This window comes from Diceros bicornis, chromosome 23 (genome assembly GCF_020826845.1).
Source record: "Diceros bicornis minor isolate mBicDic1 chromosome 23, mDicBic1.mat.cur, whole genome shotgun sequence".
Lineage (NCBI taxonomy): Eukaryota > Metazoa > Chordata > Mammalia > Perissodactyla > Rhinocerotidae > Diceros > Diceros bicornis.
This window is the reverse complement of record NC_080762.1, coordinates 48,566,181-48,593,916: the sequence shown is the minus strand read 5'-3', so window position 1 is coordinate 48,593,916 and position 27,736 is coordinate 48,566,181. Positions and strand designations below refer to the sequence as shown.

Below are 27,736 nucleotides of genomic sequence, written 5' to 3'. Positions count from 1 at the left end.
AAGCTGTTGTAATAGTCCAGGTGACACTGTGCAAGAGCCATGGTTAAAAGACCATTCTGAAAGATGTCTACCACAGTCAACTTGAGCTGGGAAAAACAAAAAAGCTGAGTTTGTTGATAGGGTGGATACGAGAATAGGAAATAAAGTCAAAGTGCAAGCTCGTGTGATTGGGAAGATGATGGTGCTATTAACAGAAGTGAAGTACAAAAAGAAAATTCAGAGAATAATAATAGCATTGCTTGACAGGTTATGTTTCCTGTATTGGAGCGCTATCCTAAAGAAATGTAAGAGAGCAGAGGGACTATGAAACAGAAGGTAAGGAGAGGTATAATAACAACAGTTCCTGGCTTGTCAGTGTTTTGGAGGGGATCCAGTTTTTGTAAAGGGAATCTGAATAAAGATTTTATAGTAATCAACCTTATTTTGGTTCTGATTCTATTAGGTGCTTCCCAATCTACCAAAATATCTAGAGTTCTCTCTCTTGCAGAGTAACACCTCTGCACGGTTCTTTTGTTCTTTCATGACGTGTTGTTAATACTGTTATTCTCTTTTCACCTTAACCTTAAAACATGAGAGGGGATGAACATTGAAAGAGATGTAGAAGCAGGGGCAGGTCTGTTATAGGTAGTACCCTGTTTTTCTCAGTGAAGTATCTTGATATCCTCAAAATTAATTCTAGTCTCTTTCCTTTGCCCATCAGGAGGTTTCACTCTTGCAAGGCTACTTACTGCCTAGCACTATTCTTTCATAGCTTTGAGTAAACTGATATGCACAGACACATGCATGGTTTTTGTCTCATGCCAATCCTCTTTTGTAAATCCCTGTGTGTAAAATCACTCGGCTAAAATGTTGGTGCCTTCTTGCCCGTGTAATATTTTGATCCTGTCCTTTAGGTGCATAGGCATGATTGAATTTGCATCTTAATTAATGTGTGTGTGTGTGTGTGTGTATGTGTGTGTGTGTGTGTGTTACTCCTCATGATTTTACTTTTGGAACGGTTTTCATAAAATTTACAAAGGAAAATAAACCTTAACATTGCCTGGGGTTTTGTTTTAGCTGGGAAAAAATACATCTTTTTCGCAGGCTATAAAATTTGTTTACAAATATTCAGTTAAACTTAAGTATGTTAGGAAGTGCAGAAAAATTTGTACTGATTAGTATATACCGTATAGCATTTTTACATTAGTTCATTTAACAATCAGTCTTTATTTTTAACTTGAATACTATAATTAATTAAGTGTATTGTTTGCTAATTTTAAAAATGCTGAGAACATTGTTAAATTACTAATTTTTTCAAATATTAGTTAAATTTTATTTTCTTGGAAATAATTATTTGATTAACTTAATATAGTAGATTGAATTGTATGTAAAGATTATTTCTGCTTCTTTTACTTTAATTCTAGTAGTTTCAGATAAGAGAATATTTCTTTTGAAGTTTAAGCAGAATCATTATTTGTCATTGTTAAAGGAAGAATAATACTTAGCTACAAATGAGCATATTTCTTTTGAGAAAGAAGCTTTCTGAAAAGTGATGTTTTAAATAAACTGGAAAAAAGGACTTGTAGGATAGCAAAAAGTTAGAGTTGTCCTTCATCTTGTGTTTCACATCTTTCTTTTTAGTCATTCCAAATAGCCATGCACTCATTTTTATCACTGTTGTTCTCGTATTTTACCTTGAACGTATAAAAAAGCAAGCAATGTTTTTTCTTCCTAATTGAAAACAAAAACAGAATATGGTCAATCTAGATAATTTAGATTTTCTTTACATGTGTTATTCTGATATTTACTCTCAGACTTACCGTTGCCACCTAAAAAGTTTATTTCATTTCCCCACCACCTAATCAACGTATACACAGGGAAATCAAACAGATTTTAATATTGGCAAATACTAAACCTCAAAAAGGTATATTTGAAAAAAGCATGATACAGCCCAAAGCCACGATTTAGTTGTTTGAGATTCTCAGTTTTAGATTATCTGCACAATGACTTCTTTCTATAGATATGGTTAATACAAATATGATATGACTAAACCAGAATATGTAATTGAACTATCAGTGATGTCCACAGATTTTATGAAAATGTAGGAAATTTCTATGAAATATTTGTTTTCTGAACTATTATTTTTGTCCCTTCATAACAGCCCTCATGAATTACAACTCCCTTTGCCAAGAGAAAAACAAAACAAAACCTGTCATTATTAGGTCGAATAAAGCATCCCTTTGGTGCTTAATAATAGAATTTATAAACTAGAACATACCCCTAGTCCAACAGGAATCTTCACATCAGCCCTGGTCATCCTTAATTTGGGGACAGCCAAGCCTATAGTTCTGTTTTCGGATGCACAACCGAACCTGCAGCATACCTCTAGGATTTCATCCCACTTGAGAGCATATTTTTTGCCTCTTCGGAATTGTTTTCTGAAGGAAGTAGATTGTCTTCTTGTAAATACTGTATATAGTTCCCCTTCCACCATGGTCGTTTATTGAATTAGAATCACTGTTTTACAGATAAACAAAACAAAACCCTTTTATACCAGAATTTACAGTCATTTTGCCGTATGCTTTAACCTGAACACTTTCAGTATTGAGCAGTGAGCTAGGTTTAGGGTATTCAGAGTTGAGCTTTGGTCCTTGAGCTTAAGTCGAGGTCTAGAAGGAACGACAGAAATATATGTACTTACATTATTATAGTGTTTTTTAAGAATAAGTGCAATAGGAAAAGAACGTACAATGTCTAAAAAATGAGGTGTTAAAGAGTCAAGAAAGGCTATATAGCCTGAACAGGTTTTTGAAAAATGAATAAGAGAGGAGAGGTAGGATATGCCAGGCAGAAGAATTAAGAGCCGTGGTAAAGAAGGAGTTCAGAGGGATAGTGATTAAGGACCAGGCACAGAGTCAGCCTGCCAGAGTCCTTCCTGGTTGCTCCTCTTGCTCTTGGTGGAACCTCAAACACCAGAGTGTTCATGTGTACGTGGCTCCAAGAGAACATCTGCCTCATGGATTTGTGGAGAAGATCACACGAGAGAGAATTCACATAAAAGGGTTTAGCATAGTGCTTGCCACAGAGTCATTACTAAGTCAGTGTCAGCTGCTGTTATTAATCATTATCATCCTGAATAATGCATGAACAGTGTTTGGCTAGTGTGCTTTGGGGGCAGGATGATTATCTCTATCTTTAACTCAGGGGCATATGTTTAGTGTTCATTATTATAGCTATTGACTATTTGATGCTTACCCAGGTAGAATCCCAGCTACCCATTAATGGATCATTTTAGGTTGTAATATGCTTTTCTCTTTTCTAAGTTACTTCATATTGCTCATGTGTACCAAAAATCACAGAATTTAAAGCTAGAAGGAATCTTAAGTTATCATTTTTTTAGAATTCAGAGACTATTTCTAACAGATGCATAATTTCATGTATGTCTATTTACTTGAAAAAAAGATAGTAAAATTAAATCAAGTTTGCTATTTGTCACCTTGGTAGAACTATGAGATTTTTTATTTCTCATATCTTAGGTTTTTATTTTTATAGTTTTTACTGAGACCAAAATTGAAAATATAAATAAATATATGCATAAAATACAGTAAAACTCTCCCAAAATTTTCTCCAACTAGAGATTTGCATCTACTTAATTTTAAAAGATTTGACCTCTAGAAGTATTATTCTTAGTGGATTTTCTTTCACAAGAGCTAGCATGACAGCCTCACATTTAAGTAGTTATGCTTAATAAAGATGCTTAAACTGGGCTATTTTGTTAATGCAACTAGATATAGCACATTTTTTATGTGTTCTTAGGAGACTCTTTCAATTTTTTAAAGCACATAATAGCCATATGAATATAGTCTCTGAAGGGAGTGAGGTCAAGTGTGGCTACACTGGTTAAAAAATACAACTGTAGTTCTGCTTTTTTCTGCAGAGCTTTTCTCAGAGAAAGCAAAGCAAAATGGTGCGTGAACTGTGTTTATGTTGATAGATTAATTCACTTATTCAAAACATATTTGAGTCCCCACTGTGTATCAGCCACTTTTATGGGACTGCTGATACAGGAATGAATAAGTCCAATAAGGCTACTTACCTCATGTCATTTGCATTCCAGTGAGGGAAGGTGGATAGGAAACAAGCAAATAAATAGGACAATTTCAGACTGTAGTAAGTGCTAGGAAGGAAATAACGTGATATTCTAGAGTAGATGTTGAGATCGTGGGCCTGGCGCAGGCCACTTGAGACAGACTGATCAGAAAAGTCTTCTCTGAGGGTTTGGTATTACTTGGAGGATGGGAAGGAATTTGCCACACAAAGAGTTGACCTAACAGCTTTCAAGTATAAAGAATAGTAAATACAAAATGCCCTGCATTGCAAAAAATGTTGGTGTGTTTGAGTTTAGGTATTCTCATAATGACATAATGTGGTTTTAAAAGATCTCTGGCTTCTCTGTGGAGGGTGGGTCATAGGGGCTCAAGAATAGAAACAGGATTCAGTGGTGGAGTCAACTCTAACCAATTCAAATAATAAAAAGAAAAGTGGTTATAAATTTGGGATATATCAATTAAATGCTATTTGAAGCTATAGGACTAGAGGAGATAACTTTAGAGGAGAAAAGAGAGAAGGATTTCTGATTGAAGCTTGAAGTACTTCAGCATTTACATAATAATAATATAAAATTGAATACAGAAGAAGAGCCAACATAGATTGAAAAAGAGTGGCTAGAGAGGTCAGAACATACCTTAAGAGTCAAGAGTCCTGAAAGCCAAGAATAAAATATTGAATACTGCTGAGAAGTTGATTAAGATGAGGGGCTAGAGAAGTGACCATCTTACTGGTGGCCTTTATATGGGTGGTTTCCTTGGAGGGTCGGTGTCATATGGCATTTTTGAGTGCACTGAAGCGTGAATAGGAGAAAAGGTAATGAGATAGTGTAAAGAAATCTTTCAAAAAATTTTTGCAGTGAGAGAGAACAGAGAAATGGATTGGTAGCCAGAGAGCCTGTGGGGGTCAAAGGGAGGCTATGGATTTTAGTTTTTCACCATGGGAGATTTCAGAGCTTGTCTGTAGGCTGATGGAGAATGATCCTGTAGAGAGAAACTAGTATGAAGGAGAGTGAGCCAGTAAAGCACCTGGGGGAAATTCTTGAGAAGGCAAGAGGAGGTAGGGATCCAGAACACAGCAAAAGGGTAGGCCTTTGGTAGAGAAGGGTCCTTTGTTCCTCAGAACCAGAGGGAAAGTAGAGAGTATGGGTATAGGTAGAGATAGGTTTGTAGATTTACTGGAGGGAAGGTAACAGCATTCCTTGGGCTTGTTTTCTTAGTTAAATTTGAAGCTTGATTTTTAGCAACCATGGAGGGAAGATGGTATTAAGAGAAGTTATAAAATAGTTGTGTCAGGCAGGTAAATTTACTAAGGAAACACAGTGGATTAGAACAGTGTTGGGTGCCTGTTTGAAGTTTGTGTTTCTCAAAGTGCAGTCATTTAGCCCAGTTGTATGATTTTTCTCCAGCAGTGTTCAATTGCTTGGGTTCAGGTGTGGAGAAAGCAGATAATTGAGCTTAACCAGGATTGGAATTTTGCCAGGGAAGTATAATAGGGGGAGTAAGGAAGACACTTCACTCCCTGGGCGTGAGGCAGGATAGGTATGAGAAGGAAAAAAGCGTCCATAAGAGTGAAGATGGTGATTGAGTTAGAACTCTAAAGTCGGACTGCTGGAGTTTACATCCCTGGCTCTGCCATGTATTACCTGTATCACATAATAATTCTATGCCTCAGTTTCTTTATCTGTAAATGTGGATAATAAAAGAGTACTTACCTCATAGGATTAAATGAATTAAAACATGCAAAGCATTTGAACAGTGCCTGTCGTTTAGTAAACACAATATAAAGTTAAGTAAGATGCTGGTACCTCTGCTGCATCAGAGGAGGTCTTACCCTTAAATAATTAAGACTAGAAGGTGGCAGGAAAATGCAGGGAAAAGCTGAAGATCTGTTGATCACATATTTGGACTTTCCTAGAGTGTATACCTACCATTTGAAGATTTGAGATTGGGTCAGACGAGGGGAAGTACAGAGCATCAAGGCTATAGTGGGTGACGTTAACCTATTTGGGAAACACCTGGTAGGTGTTGTCTTCTGTCCATATTGTTAGCCCTCCAGGGAAGTTCCAGTTTTATGGAGTAACTAGCTTTTATAAGTTGGTTAAATAAATGATTTGCTAAAGATTATTTAGTGAAAGTGTCAACACTGAAACCCAGAACTTTTGACCAAAATAAAATAGATTTGTTAATAATTGTCACATTTGTTAGATAACAATTACTGAGTGATAATTTTTCATTTAGTTAAAAAAATTTGGAAAGAGCATCTACTTTATATATAACATTTTTTAAAGTACTTTCTCTTTCATAATCAAGCCCAAGTACGGCTCCCCTCCCCCATTGTATGATGGCTTAAATAATTTATTCATTTATATTCTTGGGATGTGATAAAACTTGGACAGTCCCCAGATGTATCTTTAGAATTAGATAATAGACAATATTTCTCTCTCTTCAGCCCTCCCTCCACCTTTCATGGCAAAGGTGGGAGGGAAAGGGAGAGCTCAGCTAGTGAGAAGCAAACCAACCAAAGGATCTTCATGTAGTTATTCTGAAATTAGGTCTACTCATTTTTTAACCATTTAAACAAAAATTTTTAAAATTCAGATGGTCTGTAGACTGTTTCATTTCTTATTTAAGTTTTACCTTTTTACACTATCAAGTATGAAAACATAAATCTGAATTACCTGACAGTTTTCTTAGGGCCTACTCTGCCTAGAGGAATCTATAGCTTTTTTTTTTAACAGCTATTTTGTTTCATTTTGATATTTGAATGAGCCAGAACACTGCACTAAATCATGTTTTATGAAAATTCAAGTCCAGTTTATCTGAGTTGTAAGTTTGAAAGAACTGCAACTAAATTGTCAAGTGGACTATAGATCAAGTCAGAAAAGCTACTTATTAACAGCTCCTGAAAGAATGATTGTAAATGCCATCTTGACTTCCCTGCATCACTTTAAGAAAAAACAAATTAGAATTTTTATTTATTTATTTTTACATTTTCAAGTTTCCTGGTTATATTAAACAGTTTGTTGTATCTACTGGGAAGTAGGTTTCTTTGTTTTTTTTTTAATTCAAACAAAAATGCTTCTTTGAAAGAAGTGATGGAAATGTTCTATGTATCTTTACTGTGGCGAGGAGTCGTGATTGTGATAGTTTTATGAGTATATACATTAGTCAGAACTCATCATATATGTGTGTTAAATATGTGCAGTTTAATAAAACAATAAAAAAACACATTTGGCAATGACACATTTTAATTTGTATTCATGAACCAATTAACGATAGGTTAGTAAGGGTCTTCCATTTTGCTGCCAATAAATTCAGAGCCATATCTGATGCTTAACTACAACTTATTTGCCCTCATAGTTAGCATACTTGCTTCCTAGTACTATGTTTTGTTTTAAGTGATCATAGTGGCAATAACTTTTTAGAGCATTTTCTATGTGCCAGGTACTCTGATAACTTTAATATGTTCTTCATTTAATTTTGACAACCATTGAGGTAGATATTATCATCTCGTTTCATAGATGAGGAAAATGAGGCTTGGGCATCTTGCCAAGGCCCTATAGCTGCTAAGTAAGTGTTAGACCTAGGATTTGGATTCCCAGCTACCTTGACTTTAACCTCTGTGCTTGGAGGCCTGGCCCTCTACTGCCTATCTTTTCATGAGCTCGGGTTTCTACAAAGCACTTTTTTTTATTGAATATGTATGTATATTTTTTGCTATGTGCCACCACCTTCCTGGAGAAGAGGCAGCATATGAAGCTTCCTTGATGCAGTATGGGAATATGTTATATTTGCCTTATGATCTAAGTGCGATTTGTGGGCCATTCACAAATTCTTTGTTAATGAAAGATGAGATAAGCTCAGAGATGAAAGTAAGCATTTAGAAACTTTTATAGCAATTTGATGTTGCTGCCACAACTAAGTTCATGATTTTATATTTTAGAAAAGTATCAGTCAGCCATGGATTGGGGGAAAAAACTGGTTCTTCACCACAGATAGCTTGAGGAGCATTGATCTAAGCTGTTTTAAAATAAAATATGGAAAAATGTACCTGAGAACTAGAATTTGCATTTATCATATATTGGATGAAAAATTCAAAAGTGGTACATCTCTAGACTTCTGATATATAATGAGTAGTTTTATTTGCCTTAAAATCATTGAAGAAGCATAACCAAATTTTTAGTCCTAGGATCTGACCATCTTTTCACATGAAAGAAAATACTGCGGCTCCTTGCTGATGAAACTCTTATGGAATGTACTTTCTCATCTTTCCCGTTTTCATAAGATTTTGCTTTTCTTTTTCTACTTGAGTGTTACATGTGCGTACGCTATGTGAACTTTTTAAAATCATATTTAAATATTTAGAATTTTTTTTAGCTAAGTAAATAAGAAAATCCAAATTTCTTACCTGACTCAACTTTTTTAGCTGTAAACACATACCAGAGTTATAAACCCCACAAACTTACCTGGTCATTATTGGTTAGTTTTTTAATACCAAATAAGAAAAGTGTGTCTGAAGCATATGTTAATTGAGTTAATATTGCTTCACAATTATGTTATTACCCTGATTATAAACAACCCCTATTTTTATTGATAGAAATTATTACTAAATTGCTTTTCAGGTTAATCTTCCCCATGTAAATATCCTATATCTTCAAAATGAATGGGTTATATCTTATACTGGCAATATTGCTAAGGGAAAAAAAATGTCCCTGTCAGTAAAATTTATACATGTGCTTTATTTTATCTACCACTAGTACATTCTTAGGTTTATTGATTAGAATTTAGTTATTTTATGCTTTTTTATACACTTTCAGAAAACTCAATCAAGTTGATTTTTTTTCCCTGAGTTTAATTTGGTTTTGCAGTTCTCTGATTTCTCAGAAGCAAACCTGGAAATGTTTTAGTTTGTTTGAAGGTTCGTTAGAACCTGCATTCCATATATGTCACTATCTATTAATATTTAACTATTAGTTACGAAAGTTTATGACTTTAATTGTTTTAGTATGTCAGTTAGTCTTTTGTATCTGAAGCACATATTGCTCTGTGTGTGTTTATGTATATAGTTAAATCTAGTTTAAAAAAATTTTAGAAACCATAGGTTGATGATAAAACAACTTACATAATTTTTAATTTGTCCCCATTCTTAACCACTATACTTAAACCACTGTGTATGAATCCCATTGAGCCTCACTATTGTAGGTTCTATGCCGTGGAACATACAGATACGTATAAAACATAGTTCCTGCTCTCAAAGACTTCTGCTCTAGTAGGGGAAGGGCATAGTCAACTCTTCTATTAAAAAAAATCAATTTTGAAATGAAAGGTTAAGATTATTTTGATTTACTTATTAACTTCATATTTATCTTTAATTTCTTAGAATACTTCAAAATACTACTTTATGTTTGGTTTGCTGCTCTGAGAGTCCAGAGTGTGAAGGTATAAGAATGAAGTAGGTTTTTTGCCTCCTAAACTTTTATATTATTTGGTGCTGCAGTCAAATCAAGAGTTGCCTGGGGATGGAGGATTTGCTTCTCAGATGATTTACTCACATGGCTGTTGGCAGAAAGCCTCAGTTCCTTACCACAGGGACCTCTGCATAGAGCTTCTTGAAGTTTCCTCATGATGTGGTGGCTGGCTTTCCCAGAGCTGGTGATTATAAGAGAGAGAGTAAGGAGGAAGCTGAAGTGCTTTTATGACCTAGTCTTGGCCGTTATGCATTTTCAATTCTGCCTTTAGAATTGAGTTACAAAGTCCAGCTCAAGGGGCTGGAGGATTAGGCACCACTTTTTGAAGGTAATATCAAAGAATTTGTGGATGTATTGTAAACCACTACTTATACTTGTCAGCTTTATTAAAATTAAGATCTAATTCCAAAGAACTGATATTCCTTCATACGATATGCCCATTTATTGATTAATCAAACAAGATGATCTCCAAGTCATTCATTGTTTTGTTTTGTTTTGCATGTCCTTGATGTTTATAATCTAACCAGTCTTAGTGTGTTTTAGGATCAAAACAAAGTGGAGGGAGTGTTATATCAGAAATGTTACATCAGCAAATATGACAGAGAAATAACATGATTTCTAAATTAAAATAAGTACCAGAATATTTCCTACTCTTTTGTATCCCTAGTTCTCATAGCCGTTTTTCTAGTTCCTAGGAAGGGACACAAGCGGCCCTTGAATACTTCCATGACCCTGCATACTAGCTGACCAGAGTGTTAACCACTTCTAACTCAAGCAACATTTTCAGGTTAGCCATTAACTCTGTAGCAAGAGCATCTGAACCCATTTTAATTCTTTACTTTGTAACTTTGGTTCCTCCTGCAAACTCTTTTTGTAGGTAATGATTTTACATGATTTTGGAACTGGTCTCTAGTGGGACGCTGTGGGAGGATGAACACAGAAGAGCTGGAGTTATTGAGTGACTCCAAATACAGAAACTATGTAGCTGCAATTGACAAAGCACTAAAGAATTTTGAATACTCCAGTGAATGGGCAGATCTGATATCGGCACTTGGAAAACTTAATAAGGTATGTCTGTCTTATCCATTTCATAAAAAGGAGTAAAAATCAAAAATCTCTGTTCTGTATTTATTGAATTTCTCTAAATCTTGAAGTAAAGAATTTAAAAACATAAGTAAACCTCAGAATTACTTTTGGTATGCTATTTTATTTCATGAATTGCATGCCTATGTAGTCAGGCATATTTTTAAGGCCAAAACCACAATAGTGCTTGAAAAATATATTTATTACCGTCATTACCTATAAAAACACACGACTAAAAGCAAATATGCCAACTGTGAGGGCTACTAAGTTTCTGTAGTTGAACGTCAGATATGATTCTGGATTTCCTGATAACACAATGAAGACCTGCATATGGAAAGCAGTAACTAATATGTCCTTTCCAAATGGTATGTAGCAGTAAGGAAATATTTTACATCCAGGCAAGCCTTGCTTATATTAGTACTTTTTACAAAAGTGACAAGCAGTCACCTAGAGCTTGGAGCTTGGCCTTGAACGATCTTTCTTGACATGTCTGATTTTTATCCACTATTATTAGGGTGGCATCACTGATCAACTCATAGCTTTAAATTTGGACCCTGTTTTTTTTTTTGTTTTTTTTTTTAACTTAGATCAAATTGTTCTCACCTCATACCCATGGTTGTGATGTTTGGGGGCGTTTTTTGGATTTTTTTAAAAATAGCTGCTTTGAATAGGAATGCTTCTAAATATTAAATGGGCTGGGGGAGCAGACAACTATTAGGAAAGAAATTTGTCTTAAAATACATACCAAGGACACTAGTTTTCAACTTGATACTTACTATAGATACTTACCTTGATATTGTAAAAAGAAAAGCTTTCGTTTTTAATGTGCCAAGGATTTATCTTAAAATTAGATGCACAACTTTCTGTTGGACATGTTGACTTCTAGCATGTATCATTTGAGATTTGATAGATTCTCAAATTTTTTACAACATCCTCAAGAAATTGCTTTCAAAAGTACGAGTTTGGTTCTTTCTTGTTCTCAAGAGTCTCTGTGTCAAGACTTACTAGGAAGTATGTTTAAAAGCAGTTCATTAAATTATGAAAATTAATTGCCTAATTAAGTGCATAATTAGTTTTTTATAGTTAATTAGTATTCATGAAAATAGATTTCACTGTATCCAGGTGACACAAAGTAGGATATGCAAGTGATTAATGAAACTTTCCTAATATTGTGGTGACATAAGGCAAGGATTTTATATTTAGAAAATAAATATTTTTTTTAAAGATAGTCATGTCTTTAATAATATTTCATTTTATAATAAAAATACATGTTTATTTCATTTTATAATAAAAATACGTGTTTTATTATAAAATTTTGTTTACTAATATACCTCAATAAATTTTCACGTCATTTAAATAAGTTTTCAAACTCAGAAATGCTTCTAGAAATTGGTGCTATATTTTGCTTTTTGTTTCATCTTATTTGATATTAATAGAATTTCTTTTTTGAAGCATTTTATATTATATATCATTAAATTTCCTTCTACAGAGGTACTTCTGGTAATAATTATAACTTTCTTTAAAATAAACGTAAATGTTGACTCTGCGGGGCCGGCCCCCATGGCGTGGCGCTTAAGTGCTCGCGCTCCGCTGCTGGCAGCCCAGGTCCGGATGCTGGGCGTGCACCCACGCACCGCTTGTCAGGCCATGCTGTGGCGGCATCCCATATAAAGTGGAGGTAGATGGACACGGATGTTAGCCCAGGGCCAATCTTCCTCAGCAAAAAGTGGAGGATTGTCAACGGATGTTAGGTCAAGGCTGATCTTCCTCACACACGCACAAAAAATAATAATAATAACCCTGCTTCCATGTCCAAAATTCAAATTAATATTCTAGAAATGGAAGGCAGCTAGTTTGAAAAAATAAAATGTTTTTCAAAGCTGTATCTTTACTGGTGTTTTGCCCATAATTTGCTTTTCATTTATCGATGTTATTTTATTTACATTCATTACATCCAATTTAAAATTAAAGGCTTGTAGTGGGAAGAACATTGAAAATGTTATACCTAAGTGGACCTCAGTTAGAGCCTCCACTTTTTTTATGAAGTGAGTGATCTAATATGCTGACTCTTATGCTGTGCTGCCTTTGGCAGGTCATTTTATCTTATTTTTGTGTGTGTGTGAGGAAGATCAGCCCTGAGCTAACATCCGATGCCAATCCTCCTCTTTTTTTTGCCGAGGAAGGTTGGTCCTGAGCTAACATCTGTGCCCATCTTCCTCCGCTTTATATGGGATGCCGCCACAGCATGGCTTTGACAAGCGGTGTGTTGGTGCGCGCCGGGGATCCGAACCTGCGAACTCCAGGCCACTGAAGCGGAGCACTCGTACTTAACCGCTTGCGCCACTGGGCCTGCCCCCTCATTTTATATGTTTTAACTTCAGCTCTTTATTTTGTAAAATAAAGGACTTCTTGTGTAGTTCTTCTAAATTCAGTTCTAGTATATTATTCTGTATTCATTCTCAGTGTTCGTTTTATAATTTCAGTCAGCACTTTACCATAATACTTTGAAGAATTACATTTATAAGTTTTTTGTGTTACTTAAATAACTAATCCTTTGGGTGGTTTGTAAGATAGGATCTTCTATAAATTCTACTCTGATCATTATCTCTAAAGAAATATTATGGTTGAATAAATAAAGCAAAATGTGTTTGGTCCAATTGGGAAACTAAGTTATTAAAAACACATAGACAATTATAATCTCCTGTAGATTCTTGTAAGCATTAGAATTACTTGCTGTAATATGATAAACTAAAGCAGTGGTTGTCCCTCTTCCAACTATGTATCTATTTTGAGGTCCGGTTTTCTTCATGTATTTCAAACGATGTATCAAAAATAGAATAAGAGCTGGCCCTGTGGCTTAACGGTTAAGTTCAAGCGCTCCACTACTGGCGGCCCGGGTTCGGATCCCGGGCGCACACCAAAGTCTCCAGCCATGCTGAGGCCGCGTCCCACATACAGCAACTAGAAGGATGTGCAACTATGACATACAACTATATACTGGGGCTTTGGGGGAGAAAAAAAAGGAGGAGTATTGGCAATAGATGTTAGCTCAGAGCCGGTCTTCCTCAGCAAAAAGAGGAGGATTAGCATGGATGTTAGCTCCGGGCTGATCTTCCTCACAAAAAAAAAAAAAAATGGATTGAAGGCTGACTGACATTAGAGAGTTGCAAAAATCTAAAACAGTGCCTCTCTTCTGAATATATTTGTTTTGGAACATACTGTTATTTTTCATAAAAAGATGTTATTTCTGTTAACATGCAATGGGTTTTTTTTTTTTAATTAATAAATATTTTTTAAAATTCTCAGTTTTAATTTCAAATACAATATACACTGATAGATATAACTGACAAAAACAAAAGTTTATTGCTATCCTCTCTAATTTTTTTAGAGTATAAAAGGTCTTATAAGGATTTTTGATAATACTGTGTTAAAAAAGGGAAATAAAATGAAATTTTTTGTTCTCAACTGAATTAAAATGTTTTCTTCAAGGTTTTACAAAATAATGCAAAGTACCAGGTAGTACCCAAAAAGCTGACCATAGGCAAACGCCTAGCCCAGTGTCTACATCCAGCATTACCAGGTGGAGTTCATCGGAAAGCACTTGAAACATATGAAATTATCTTCAAAATCATTGGACCTAAGCGACTTGCCAAAGATCTTTTTTTATATAGGTAAGAATAATTTTATATCTCTTTACATATAAATAAAATATTTTTTAACTATTTTTTGCTTTTTGCAGTAAAAGTTAAAAAATTGAAAATTCAAGGATGGAGGTTTTCAGATATTGATCTTAAATGTTTTGATAGTTAAGTGATTCAGAAAAATTTAGAATATTCCTTAATGTAAGGTGTTTTTTCTTCTTACATGTCATTTATGAAAAGTTTTTATTCAAAACTGTTGAGACTGCAGTGCGTTCTGCCTTTTAAGCTTGAGAACTACCCTGAGAAAAATATGATACCTTGATTACTTGCCACAGCTTTCAACGTTGTTGACCATTCTCTGCTGAAATATTTTTTTCCCTTAGCTTCTGTGATACCACATTCTCCATTTTAGTTACTTTCTTGGTCACTTTACTAGCCTTTCCTCCTTTCTCTATACTCTACATATGGAGTTTCTTAGGGCTTGCTTAGTCCTGTACCTTATGTTTTCACTTTATATTCTCTCTTTGGGCAAGCTTATCCATGCCTGTGATTTATCTTTTATATGCTGACTCCCAGCTTGCCATCACCAGTGTTAGCTTCTGCTTTAAATTCCTGGCTTACTTGCCGTCTCTGTGTGGATCTTGAAAGGCAATTGAAGCTCAACTTCTTCTAAACTAAACTCATCCTCTTCTCCTATAAACCTGGCCTTCTGCAATGCACTAAAGCTCAGTAAAAGGCACCATTGTCCATTCCATTTATGCAAGCCTGAAATCTGAGAGTTACACCTGATATCTTGTTTTCCTTGCCCATATTCTCCTTCCTCCCATGTACCTTCTGTCACTAAGAGTTCTCTCTCCTAGTGGGTAAGAGCAGAGGCAGTGGAGTCTAATGATTTGTCTTTACTGCTAACTAGTTCTGTGATCTTGGGACATTTTCTTCACCTTTGCCTGTGTGTTCTCATCTGCAAAATGGGAATAAGATTACCAATTTCATAGATTGTTAATAGAATTAAGAGAGTTAATATATGTAAAGTGCTTAGAACAATGTGCAGCATAAGGAAAGCGCTCAATAAATGTTAGCTATTGTTCTGATATATGTCCCAAACACATTTACTTCCCTCTGCCTTCACTAGCAGCATCCACTCTAAGTGAGCATCATCTCTAGCCTGGTCTTTTGTTGCTGGCCTCCTAACATTCACACAACATCTATTCTTATTCTCTCATACTCTTCTCCACACACTAGAGTAAACTTTTTAATACATTAAATAGATAATGTCATTCTCCTGCTAAAAACCCCCATTGTCTTCTTCCTGTCACACTTAAAAGAAAAATTCAAAGTCCTTACCATGGCTTCTACGGTTTTATATACCTTGGTGCTAGTTTTGTCAATCACCTTCAGCTGCTACCAATTTCCCCCCAGTTGATTCCATTCTGGTAACGCAGGTCTCTTTGTTTATTCTTCCTCATTTTCTTTGCTTTTCCCTCACCCTCTAATTCTCCAATGTGGGTCTCTGATCAAATAGCAACTCCTCAAGGAAGACTTCCCTAATCACTGTATCTGAAATAGCCCTTCCTCTATATCTTTATCTTTAATACTCTGAGTTTTACTGTGATATATTTAGGGGTAGATATCTTTTTATTTATTCTGGTTTGGATTCATTGGGATTTTTAAATCTATGAATCAGTTCCTTTAATCAGTTCAAGAATTGCTTCAAATTGCCTTTACTCCATCTATTCTCTCTCCCCTTTTTTGTAAGTATGATTAAACATATGTTAGATCTCACTCTGGCTTGCCCCATCTCTTAACCTGTCTTCCCTATTTTGAAACTTCTTGTCTATGTACTGCATTCTGGGTAATTTCCTCTTACATAGCTTCCAGGTCTCTAATTCTCTCTCTCTCTCTTTTTTTCATCTATATGTAAAATGTTTTCTTTTTTCCCCCATCCTTATTGAGATATAATTGATATATAACTGTCTGACCACACACCCAGTTGTGTGAGCAGGGTGAGATAGGTTGTGGAGAGACCGAAGAAAAGACCCGGAGACAGCATACGAGACATAAGGGTTTATTGGGACTTAACGTACAGGGAGTCCAGGAGCAGCCAGCTGGATGAAATTGTGCACCTGCTACCGTGAGCAGAGAGAGGGTTGCTTATATAGGCAGGGGAACAAAGGCTGTGTGCTTGCCCAGAGGGACTGTCTTTGCATGACCAGCATTCCAAGGACCAGTAGCTCACGTGGAAGCACTCTAGGTTCCTTCAAGATGTGATATTCTTTGACATAAGCAGATTGGGGTTGGGCAGGCCCTAGATTGTTACAAATACCAGATGGTATTTGATATCCTGCCCAGAAGGGGGCCAGAAGGACACATGGTTGTTAGAGGGCACATAGGCTAGTGCCCCTACAATGACATTGTATAAGTTTAAGATGTTCAACATAATGATTTGATATATGTATATATTGTGAAATGATTACCACAGTAAGTTTAGTTAACACATTTCATCACCTCACATAGTTACATATGTTTGTATTTATGCCAATATCATACTGTTTTGATTACTTTAGCTTTGTAGTATAGTTTGAAACCAGAAAGTATGCTACCTCCAGCTTTATTCTTATATCTCAGGATTGCTTTGGCTAGTCAGGGTCTTTATATTTCCAAATGAATTTTAGGATTGTTTTTTCTGTTTTTGTAAAAAATGCCATTGAAATCTAGATAGGAATTGGGTTGAATCTGTAGATGGCTTTCAGTAGTATGGATATTTTCACAATATTAATTCTTCCAAACCATGGACATGGAACATCTTTCCATTTACTTGTGTGTTCTTCAGTTTCTTTCATTAATGCCTTAGTCAGTGTACAGATCTTTTACCTCCTTGGTTAAATTTATTCCTAAGTATTTTATTGTATTTGATGATATTGTAAATGGGATTGTTTTCTTTCTTTCTTTTTCAGATAATTTGTTGTTAGTGTATAGGAATGCTACTGATTTTTGTACGTTGATTTTGTATCCTTAAACTTTACTGAATTCATTGATTAGATCTAACAGTTTTTTGGTGGAGTCTTTAGGATTTTCTATATATGAAATCATGTCATCTGCGAATAGAGACAGTTTTACTTCTTTCTTTCCAGTTTTGATGCCTATTATTTCTTTTTCTTGCCTGATTGCTCTGGCTAGGAGTACTATGTTCCCAGTCCTATGTTGAATAGGAGTGGTGAGAATGAGCACTCTTGTCTTGTTCCTGACCTTAGAGGAAAAGCTTTCAAGCTTGCACCATTGTGTATAATGTTAACTGTGAGCTTGCCATATATGGCCTTTTTTATGTTGAAGTATATTCTTTCTATGGCCAATTTGTTGAGAGTTTTTATCATGAATGGATGCTAAGTTTTGTCAAATGCTTTTTCTGTGTCTATTGAGATGATTGTGTGATTTTTTCTTTCATTCTATTAATATGATATATCATGTTGATTTTGTGTATGTTGAACCATCCTTATATCCCAGGGATAAATCCCACTTGATCATGGTGAAGGATCTTTTAATGTGCTGCTGAATTTGGATTGCTAGTATAGTCGTGCATCGCTTAGTGATGGGGATACATTCTGAGAAATACGTCATTGTGCGAACTTCATAGAGTCTGTGTACACAAATCTAGATCATATAGCCTACTACATACCTAGGCTATGTGGTACTAATCTTATGGGACCACCATTGTATGTGCGGTCCATCATTGACTGAAACATTGTTATGCGGCATGTGACTATTTCACTGAGAATTTCTGCATCTATGTTCATCAGGGATATTGGCCTGTAGTTTTGTTTTCTTGTAGTGTCTTTTTCTGCCTTTGGTGTCAGGGTGATGCTGGCCTCATAAAATGAGTTTGGGAGTGTCCCCTCCTCCTTGATTTTTTTGGAAGAGTTTGAGAAGGATTGGCATTCATTCTTCTTTAAATGTTTGGTAAAATTCACCAGTGAAGCCATCTGGTCCTGCGTTTTTCTTCACTGGGAGATTTTTGGTTACTGGTTCAATCTCCTTACTAGTAATTGGTCTATTCAGACTTTATATTTCTTCCAGATTCTTGGTAGGTTGTATGTTTCTAAGAATTTTTCCATTTCTTGTAGGTTGTCCAGTTTGTTGGTGTGTACTTGTTCATGTTTTTATTTTTTTAAATAGTTCTGGATTATTTCCTCTTCTTGCAAATGCTGCCATGTCTGTGAAACCAACATTGCTAAGTTTGTATGAGATCTATTACCTGCCTTTGGGTAAAACACTGAAGCCTGGTCTACAAGGATTGCTAACTGGTATTCTCCCTGGCTTAGAAGAAGGATCAGAGTATTATGAGAGGTAAGATGGTGGTATTATTGGTACAGCTAAGTAATCAAAGTCATGGATTTGTCCACAAGCATTCTTATATCAATAATGTTTTAACATCACAAAAATTAGTATTCTAGACACTTCAGTATATCACCTGAAGATTTCTATAGCACAAAAATTGTTGCAGTTTGTCTAATCTGTGTATCACTCTGAAAACATAGCTAGGTAGTAAGAGCACAGACTTGGGAGGTAGATGGACTGAGTTCAACTCCTGGGGTGACAGACATTGTATGAGCTTAGGAAAGCTTTTTTTAACGTTTCTGAACTTTTTTCAGTTTCTTCATCTATAAAACAAGCACAATACCTATTTCATTGTGTTATTGTAATAAAATCACTTAATCCAGTGCCCAACCACATATGTCACTCAAAAAATTATAACCTATAATTTAAAATAATAATACAATGGGTGGGACATTTTGATTAATAAAAAGAATGGAAAATTGGGCTGTGTGCCAAAAGTTTTTAAAGTGTTAATGGTTGGAAAATAGCCTGGCACCTAGTGTAGTGGTGTTTCACTAGCTGTTGACATGATAATCTTGATATTTTCACTTTTTGAAGAAAATGATTTGATCTATTTTGGAGCCTGTTATTTCTTTGGAAGTTAATAGTTGTAGACAATGCATGATGGCATTAAGTATCTTTAATATCTCGTTACTGATATTCTTATAAATTTTGTAATTTGAGTTGAGGTGGCAAAAATAGAAAATGCCAAACTTATTTTATCAGTACACTTAATTATTTAAATTTAAATAGTTTATTCTATTCATTGACCATCTACTCTATTTTATTGTATTTCATCTGCTCCCATAATGCAGTAAGAATCTAAACCTGAAAATATTGGATTACCCTTATAAGCTACTTAGAGAAAAAATAATTTTGTCCTCAAAGCCAATCATTTGCTTTTATTAACTTACCTTTTTGTAAGTCACATTTTGTAACATAATGTGAGATTTTATTTAGTTTATAAATCAGTTTTGTTTTAAATTGTTATATTAATTCCCCTAAGGGGAGCGTAGAATCAGTACCACTTTATAACTCTGCTAGTTACAATTAAGAATTTAGCATAGAAATGAATAATGGTCTTTATGACAGTGGTATCCCTATGATTTATCTTGTTATGTGTCTTCGTCCCTTTCGGCTGCTATAACAAAATACCACAGACTGGGTAGCTTATAAACAACAGAAATTTATTTCTCACAGTTCTGAAGTCTGGAAGTCAAAGATCAAGGCACCAGCATGGTCGTGTTCTAGTGAGAGCCCTCTTCCTGGTTCATAGCTGGAGCCTTCTCCCTGTGTCTTCACGTAGTAGAAGGGGCTGTGGAGCTCTGTGGGGTTTCTTTCGTAAGAACACTAATCTCATTCATGAGGGCTCCACCCTCATGACTGAAGCACCTCCCAAAGGCTCTGCCTCCTAATACCATCACCTTTGGAAAATAATGTTTTTAACATAGGAATTTTGAGGGGACACAAACATTCAGACCATAGCATTATGTTTTGCCAGTTATTCCACACAAGTTCTATAAAAGGATTTGTAAACATGTTCTTCTTTTAATGCATAGATAAATTGAGGCCAGAAGGGATTACAGTGTTAGTATTAAATCATATAGCAAGTAAACAGTAGAACTTATCATCAGATTCTCTTGATTCTGACTCTGCTGTGCTACAGTGTAATAGATTTTTCTGTATTAAATTGTTATGCTAAAAGAAATTAAAAGTAATTAATCTTGAGATGTAATCCTTAATAAAGCAATAATGCATCCTTGATTTTGTCATAGGTCTAATTCATTAAAGTTGTTGTGAATTACATAGTATGATCTCAAAGAGATGGAAACATTTGGAAATGTCCTTTAAGATTTTGTAGAAAATCCACAGAAGATATGTTCTGCTATAGGATTACTATTAACTAAAATGTGTATGGTGTTTAACAGCCCACCGAGGTAGATAGGACTTGTGGTATTTTTGTTATCTTCATTTGATGGTTGAGGAAACTGAACTGAAAAAAGATTGAGTGATTTCCCTAAATTATACAGCTTGTAAATGGTGGAGCCAGGTCTTAAATCCAGTCATCTGATTCTAAAGTATGTGCTTCTTCCAGTCTTTCACACTTGTCTCCAGGGCAGAGCATATGTCTATAGTATCAATGCCTTCACACATTCTGGAAGAGAATAATGATTTATTTTTAACAATATGAAACTAAATGTTTCCCTTCTTAAACCCCTTTTTTGTACCTCAGAACAAACACATTGTTGGAAAAGGTTGCTGCTGCAGTGGACCAGTCAGCATTTTACAGTGCTCTCTGGGGTAGTCTTCTCACCAGTCCTGCTGTGCGTTTACCTGGAATCACGTATGTTCTCGCCCATTTGAACAGGAAGCTTTCCATGGAAGATCAACTGTATATAATTGGCAGTGATATTGAGCTAATGGTAGGTCTATATATGGTGGCTCATTTAACAAATGCTTCTTTAAAGCTAGGCACACTATTCCAGACAAATATTGAGAATCATGCCACAAAGTTCCTATTTTCATGGAGCTAAAGTTTTTTTCATGGAAAAGTAATTATTTATATGTTATCTCCATTATCTGTTATTCAAGCAAATTAATGGTCTTTTTTACCATCTTGCTAACTGATCAGACTACTGTTAACATAGCTACATTCATTTTATTATTCTGAAGTGGGCCTTCTCTTTGATCATAGCTTTTCTTATAGGAAAGATAGATTTTAGACAAAGTGATAGCCAGAATCTGTGTGGTATTTGTGTAAGAGGACATAGTGCTAAAGCAGACAGGGAAAGAGTAGAAAAAATCACATTGATTGCCTGCTTATACATTTTTTGTGTGTGTGTGAGAAAGATTAACCCTGAGCTAACATCTGTTGCCAATCCTCCTCTTTTTGCTGAGGAAGATTGGCCCTGGGCTAACATCTGTGCCCATCTTCCTCTTCTTTGTATGTGGGACACCTGCCACAGCATGGCTTGATGAGTGGTGCGTAGGTCCACACCTGGGATCCAAACCTGCTAACCCCAGGCCACCGCCGAAGCGAAGCACGCGAATTTAACCACTGCGCCACTGGGCAGGCCCCTGCTTATACTTTTTAATTTCCAAATTAAGAACAGAAGGAAACCTTGTATCTCTATAGAGCGCTATTCTCTTAAAATGAACAAGAATTAAAAAACAATCCCTCAAGGGTCGTTTTGAAAAGTTAAAAAAAATTTTTGATTAATCATCCTTTACTTTTTCCCTGTATGATTATGAAATGACTGAGATTTTTGTGCAGATTTTTGGTTATATTTATTAAAGTATAATTAACATACACTGAAATTAACTCATCTTATGTGTACAGTTGTATGAATTCTGACAAATGCATGCAGTCATGTAACCAATGCTACAATCAAGATATAGAACATTTACATCACCCCAAAAAGTTCTTTTGTGCCTGTTTGTAGTCACTCACTTTTCCCTACACTACCAGGCCCTTGCAAACATTCGTCTGTCTTCTGTTCCTATAGTTGTGCTTTTTCCAGAATGTTACATGAATGGACATGTACATGTTACATGAATGGACACATACAGTGTGAGCCATGTATTCTGGTTTCTTTCACTTTGTGTAACACATTTGAGATTCATCCATGTTTTTGCATATATCGGTTGTTTGTTCCTTTATCTTGCTGTGTAGTATTGAATGAATGTACCATAGTTTCTTTATTTACTGATTAATGGACATGTGAGTTTCCAGTTTTGGATAGTTATAAATAAAGCCACTATAAACATTTGCATACAGTTGTTTGTATAGACATATGCTTTTATTTCTTGGGAAAATACCTAGGAATGGGATTCCTGGTTCACATGGTAAATGTATGTTTAACTTGTTTTTATAACAATTTTATTGAGATATAATTCACATACCATAAAATTTACCCTTTTAACATTGTACAATGCAGTGGTTTTTAGTATATTCATGAAGTTGTGCAACTATTACCACTACCTAATTCCAGAACATTCTCTTGTCCCAAAAATGAAACTTCATACCTATTAATCACACCACGTTTCCCCTTCACTTCTGTCACCTGGGAATCACTAATCTACTTTCTGTTTCTATAAATTTGCCTATTCTGGACATTTCATATAAATGGAATTATACAATATGTGATCTTTCATGAATGGCTTCTTTCACTTACCATCGTATTTTTAAGATTCATCCACATTGAAGCACGTATCAGTACTTTATTCCTTTTTATTGTTGAATAATATTCCATTGTGTTCCACACTTTATTTATTCATCAGTTGATGGACTTTTGGGTTACTTCTACCTTTGGCTGTTATGAATAATGCTTTATGAACATTCATATGTAAGTTTTTGTGTAGACATATGTTTTCATTTCTTTTGGGTATATACCTAGTAGTGGAATTGCTGGGTCATATGGTGCTAACTCTATGTTTAACTTTTTAAGGACCTGGCAAACTCTTTTCCAAAATGATTGCACCAATTTATATTTCCACCAGCAATATATGAGGGTTTCCATTTCTCCACATCCTTGTCAATACTTGTTATTGTCTGTCTTTTTTATTATAGCCATCTTAGTAGATGTGAAGTGTTATCTTATTGTAGTTTTGATTTGCATTTCACTAATGACTAATGATATTGAGCATATTTTCTTGTGGTTATGGTGGCCATTTTTATATCTTCTTTGGAGAAATGTCTGTTCATATTCTTTTTTTCTTTTAATAATTTTATTCATTTTTATTTTTTTCCCCCAAAGCCCCAGTAGATAGTTGTATGCCATAGCTGCACATCCTTCCAGTCGCTGTACGTGGGACGCGGCCTCAGCATAGCCGTAGAAGCAGCGCGTCAGTGCGCGCCCGGGATCCAAACCCCGGGCAGCCAGCAGCGGAGCACGCACACTTAACCGCTAAGCCGTGGGGCCGGCCCTCTATTCATATTCTTTGCCCATTATTTAAATTCGGTTATTTCTCTTTTTGTTGTTGAATTGTAGATTTTTTTACATATTTTGGATATCAAACTCATATGTATAATTTGAAAATATTTTCCCCTATTCTATGGATTTTCTCACTCTCTTGATAATGTCCTTGGAAGCACAAAAGTTTTAATTTTGATCAAGTCCAATTTGTCTGGTTTTTCTTTTGCTGTTTGTGCTTTTGGTGTTAGATATTATCTAAGAAATTGTGTGTATTCCAAGGTCACATAGATTTACTCCTACGTTTTCTTCTAATGTATGTTTAAGTTTACAAGAAACTGCCAAACGATTGTCCAAAATGGCTATATTATTTTTATGCAGTTTTTAAAATGTATTATTATATTTCCTTTTAACAACTTAATGGAAGCTTTAAACAAATCATTTTTGTAAATTTCTTTAAAAAAACAAATGCCATAATTGGAAAATTATTTGCAACACATCACAGTCAAAGGACTAATCTTCCTAATCAAAGAACTACTATAAATAAATAAATATTAACAATCAAGTAGAAAAATGGATTTGAACAGATAATTAACCTAAAAGAAATAAAAATAATACAAACACATGAAAAGGTACTCAACATTATTTATAAGAGAATTAAAAATTTAAAATACACCAATATACCAGTTTTCATATATCAGATTGGCAAAAATAAAACATACATGGGTAAATGTGGAAAAACAGAAGTTGTCATGCATAGCTGATGGGATTATGAATATATGTAACCTTAATAGAAAGCATTACACTATTAAATTGCAACTGCATGTACCTTAAGACCTGGCACTTCTCCTTTGAGGGATTTATCCTACAGATGTGCTTGTACGTTACATAAGTATATTGCAGCATTATTTACAATAGTAAATGTTTACAAATGGTATAAATGTCCATCCTTAGAACCTAGTTAAATAAAGTAGAGTTTATCTATGAAATAAAGCACTTTGGCCATAAAAAAAATAATGAAGTTTTTTATGTAATGATAAGAAAAGATCTCCAGAATATATTGTTAAAAAGGCAGAGTTTGGGATATATGCATGTATGTTTTTATTTACTTACATTTGCAGAAAATATCACTAGTAATACTGGTTGCTTGCAAAAAGGAAATTGGGTGGTTGGGAGACAGATGGGAGGGAATCTCTCTGCTGTATATTCTTTTGTGCTCAAGTTTTAAACCATCATAGTAATTTTTACCTATTTGAAATAATTTAATTACTTTTAATTATTGAAAAGATGCTGAGAAGCATATTTTATTTATGGGAGAAAATGAAGAGTTTTTACATTTTCATGGTAAATATTTCCCAGTGTAATAGATTGTAGGTATTAAAGGCTCTCTTATTTCAGGTAGAAGCAGTAAGTACTTCGGTGCAGGACTCAAGTGTACTTGTACAGAGAAGCACACTGGACCTCATACTCTTCTGTTTTCCGTTCCACATGAGTCAGGTAAAACATTAATGCTGATATTAATATAAGGCGTTCTTTGGAAAGTCATAGAGATTTTTGATGTCTAGTTATTTTTAAGTTGGATTCTTTTATTTTATAAACCAGTAAGTACATAGAAAACAAGTTCTTTTTTAATGAGTGGAACTTGTGAAAATTTTGAAGAAAAAAGATTTATTGATTTTGATAAGAATATGGAAATTGAAATAGATTACTTTATACATTTAAAAAAAAAAAAGTTCTAACTATAAAAAGCAAGAGGTACTCATTGTTAGTTCTGAGTGAGCCAAGACTCTGAGACCCAGGCCTTCTATGCAGCTGTTATCTCTGTCCTGATGTTATCTTTTCTTGGTTTGGTGATTTCCGGATGTATTCCAGACCCTTAGCAGAGTTGGCTGTAATTTGAAAGCCAAATATTTAGTCATTGTAACATTCTCTAGTACTTTTATTACAATGGAAAGCAACTAACTTAACAAATCATCAATGAAGCATTTCGTTGCTGAAACTTAATCAGTGTCCTCATTTTTCAAGAAGTCATTCAGATTCTTTTGAGTTCTAAACCTTAATGAGGAGTGATTTAGAGCAATGCTTAGTATGTAAGCATTCAGAATGGTGGAACTATATGCCTAACAAAAGTAATAAGATATAGAGAGTTTTTATCTTGGACAAATAAGTTTATTTCTTAAAAGTTATTAGCAGAAAAGACTATTATTTGGAATTTCTGTAAGACCTGTGGTTAGTAGATAAGTAGTGAGTTTTCATTATGATCGGCAATGCTCAAATTTTTCTTTATTTATTCAGTTTCAAATTGAATTATTAATAACTGAAGAATTTTACACTTCATTGTCTATACTGTCCCTAATTAGGACATAAACCACCCCCAGTTTCTATTCTGAGACTTTTCATCCCTAAACCAGGGGCCTTTGTTCTGCCACTGGCTTTTCACAGAAATGCCCACCGAGACATCTCAATGTAGTCTGAACTTATTAGTATAAGGGTGGGCAAACAGCCCAAAAGATAGAAATGATTTTTACTTCTTTAAAGGCTCGTAAAAGAAAACGAAGAATATGTCAAAGGAAGGTATGTGGCTCAAAAACCTAAAATACTTATTATATGGCCCTTTATTGAAAAAAATTATTGACCTTTACTCTTAAACCTTCCCATTACTTTTTTCCCTTGCAAACATTCAACATTGTTAGTTTTTCAGTACACTGTTAGGTGACTCAATAAGATTTGAGGAATTAAGTCATAGTAGAGTTAAATTGGAAAGAACTTAATTTGTAATCTCACTAGACCAGTGTTTCTTAACCATTTTTCAGCCTAAGCTTCCTTCAGTACTTTTTTACTCCACCTCCTCTGTATCCCTACCAACCAAGAAGATTTTCTCAAGCCTTACCTTCTATAATTTATATGATGAAAACAGTAGCTATGTTGAATGTGTTTTTTTAAAGTATATACCCTACCCAGACCCAATTCTAACACTCTTCCCTCCATTACTGTACCACATCATTAAATCACCTGAGAATAAGGATCATGACAAAGTCATCTTTGTTCCCCACTTTCCCTCTTTCTATGTATTGCATATAATAGACACTTAGCAAGTATTCATTGTAATTTTAACTTGAGAACCTTCATTACCTTATCCCACAAGAGTGATTGCCGTTAGGAGCTTCAGCAGTTGCAACTTGTTAGACTCTTTTTATTTATTTCATGGAAAGTTGACCCTAATCTCTAGTAGTACCACCTTTGAAATTACAGTGGAATTTTTTTCTATATTAGAAATATGTGACAATGTCAATAGTAATCAAGAAGTGACTTCTTACTTTCTTAAGAGCAGTTTTTCTCTCAAAATAAGATTGGGAGACATTTGTACTTTTTAAGAGTTTGTGACAATATCTATAATCTACATATCTGATGTTGAACAGATAGCTCATTAGTTCTGAAATGCTTTAGTTTCAGGATCCCATTGCACTCTTTAAGAATATTGAGGATCCAAAAACATCTTTTATTTATGTAGGTTAGAGTCTTCTATATTTATCATTAGAGATTGAAACTGAGAAATTTCTTAGTATTTACTAATTCATTTAAAAATAACAATAACAAAGTTATTGCATTAACATAAATAACATCTTATGAAAGTAACTATTTTCCAACATATTAAAAAAAAAATTAGTGAATAGAGTAACATTGCTTTATATTTTTGCAAATCTCTTTAATGTCTGGCCTAATAGTAGAAAGCAGAATGTTCATATCTGCTTCTGCATTCAACCTGTTGTGATTTTTTTTCTTTTGGTTGAACTATATGAAGAAAATCTGATCTTACATTGATGTGTAAGTTGGAAAAAGGAGGAGTATTTCAATAGTCTTTTCCGTTAAAATAGCACCTTCGTCTTTGATGCTACACCAAAACTCAACAAGCTGTAGTTTTAAAAAATTAGTTGTGTTATGGAATCTAAAACCATATCAATCAACTTTTTGTATTCTGTTTTATTAAACTCCACTGATCTGTCTTGCACTTTTAATGGATCTTTTACCCATACATACTTTCGTAACATCATGCTTGGTTATTTGGAAAATGTTGGTTTACTGAATTATGCAGATCTTCTAAATGTTAACACATTTCATTATAGAATAACAAACTGTCACATTTATTACTGTCACCACTGATCTCATCAGTA

At 34.6% G+C, this 27,736-nt stretch overlaps 1 protein-coding gene across 3 annotated transcripts in view; it reads left to right on the top strand.

Annotated features, from left to right (window-relative positions):
• The window catches only part of DOP1A (DOP1 leucine zipper like protein A), a 92,330-nt gene that overhangs the window by 10,296 nt on the left and 54,298 nt on the right, over nucleotides 1–27,736 (top strand). For 2 of the 3 annotated variants that reach the window (XM_058566699.1, XM_058566697.1), the window contains exons 2-6: nucleotides 10,434–10,624; nucleotides 14,129–14,310; nucleotides 18,451–18,621; nucleotides 20,885–21,078; nucleotides 24,967–25,061. In XM_058566699.1, the coding sequence (XP_058422682.1) occupies nucleotides 10,487–10,624; nucleotides 14,129–14,310; nucleotides 18,451–18,621; nucleotides 20,885–21,078; nucleotides 24,967–25,061 (780 nt within the window). In that variant the 5' untranslated portion in view covers nucleotides 10,434–10,486. Of the gene's footprint in view, nucleotides 1–10,320; nucleotides 10,344–10,433; nucleotides 10,625–14,128; nucleotides 14,311–18,450; nucleotides 18,622–20,884; nucleotides 21,079–24,966; nucleotides 25,062–27,736 lie in introns of those variants that run through there. The other variant, XM_058566698.1, reaches the window with a different exon arrangement.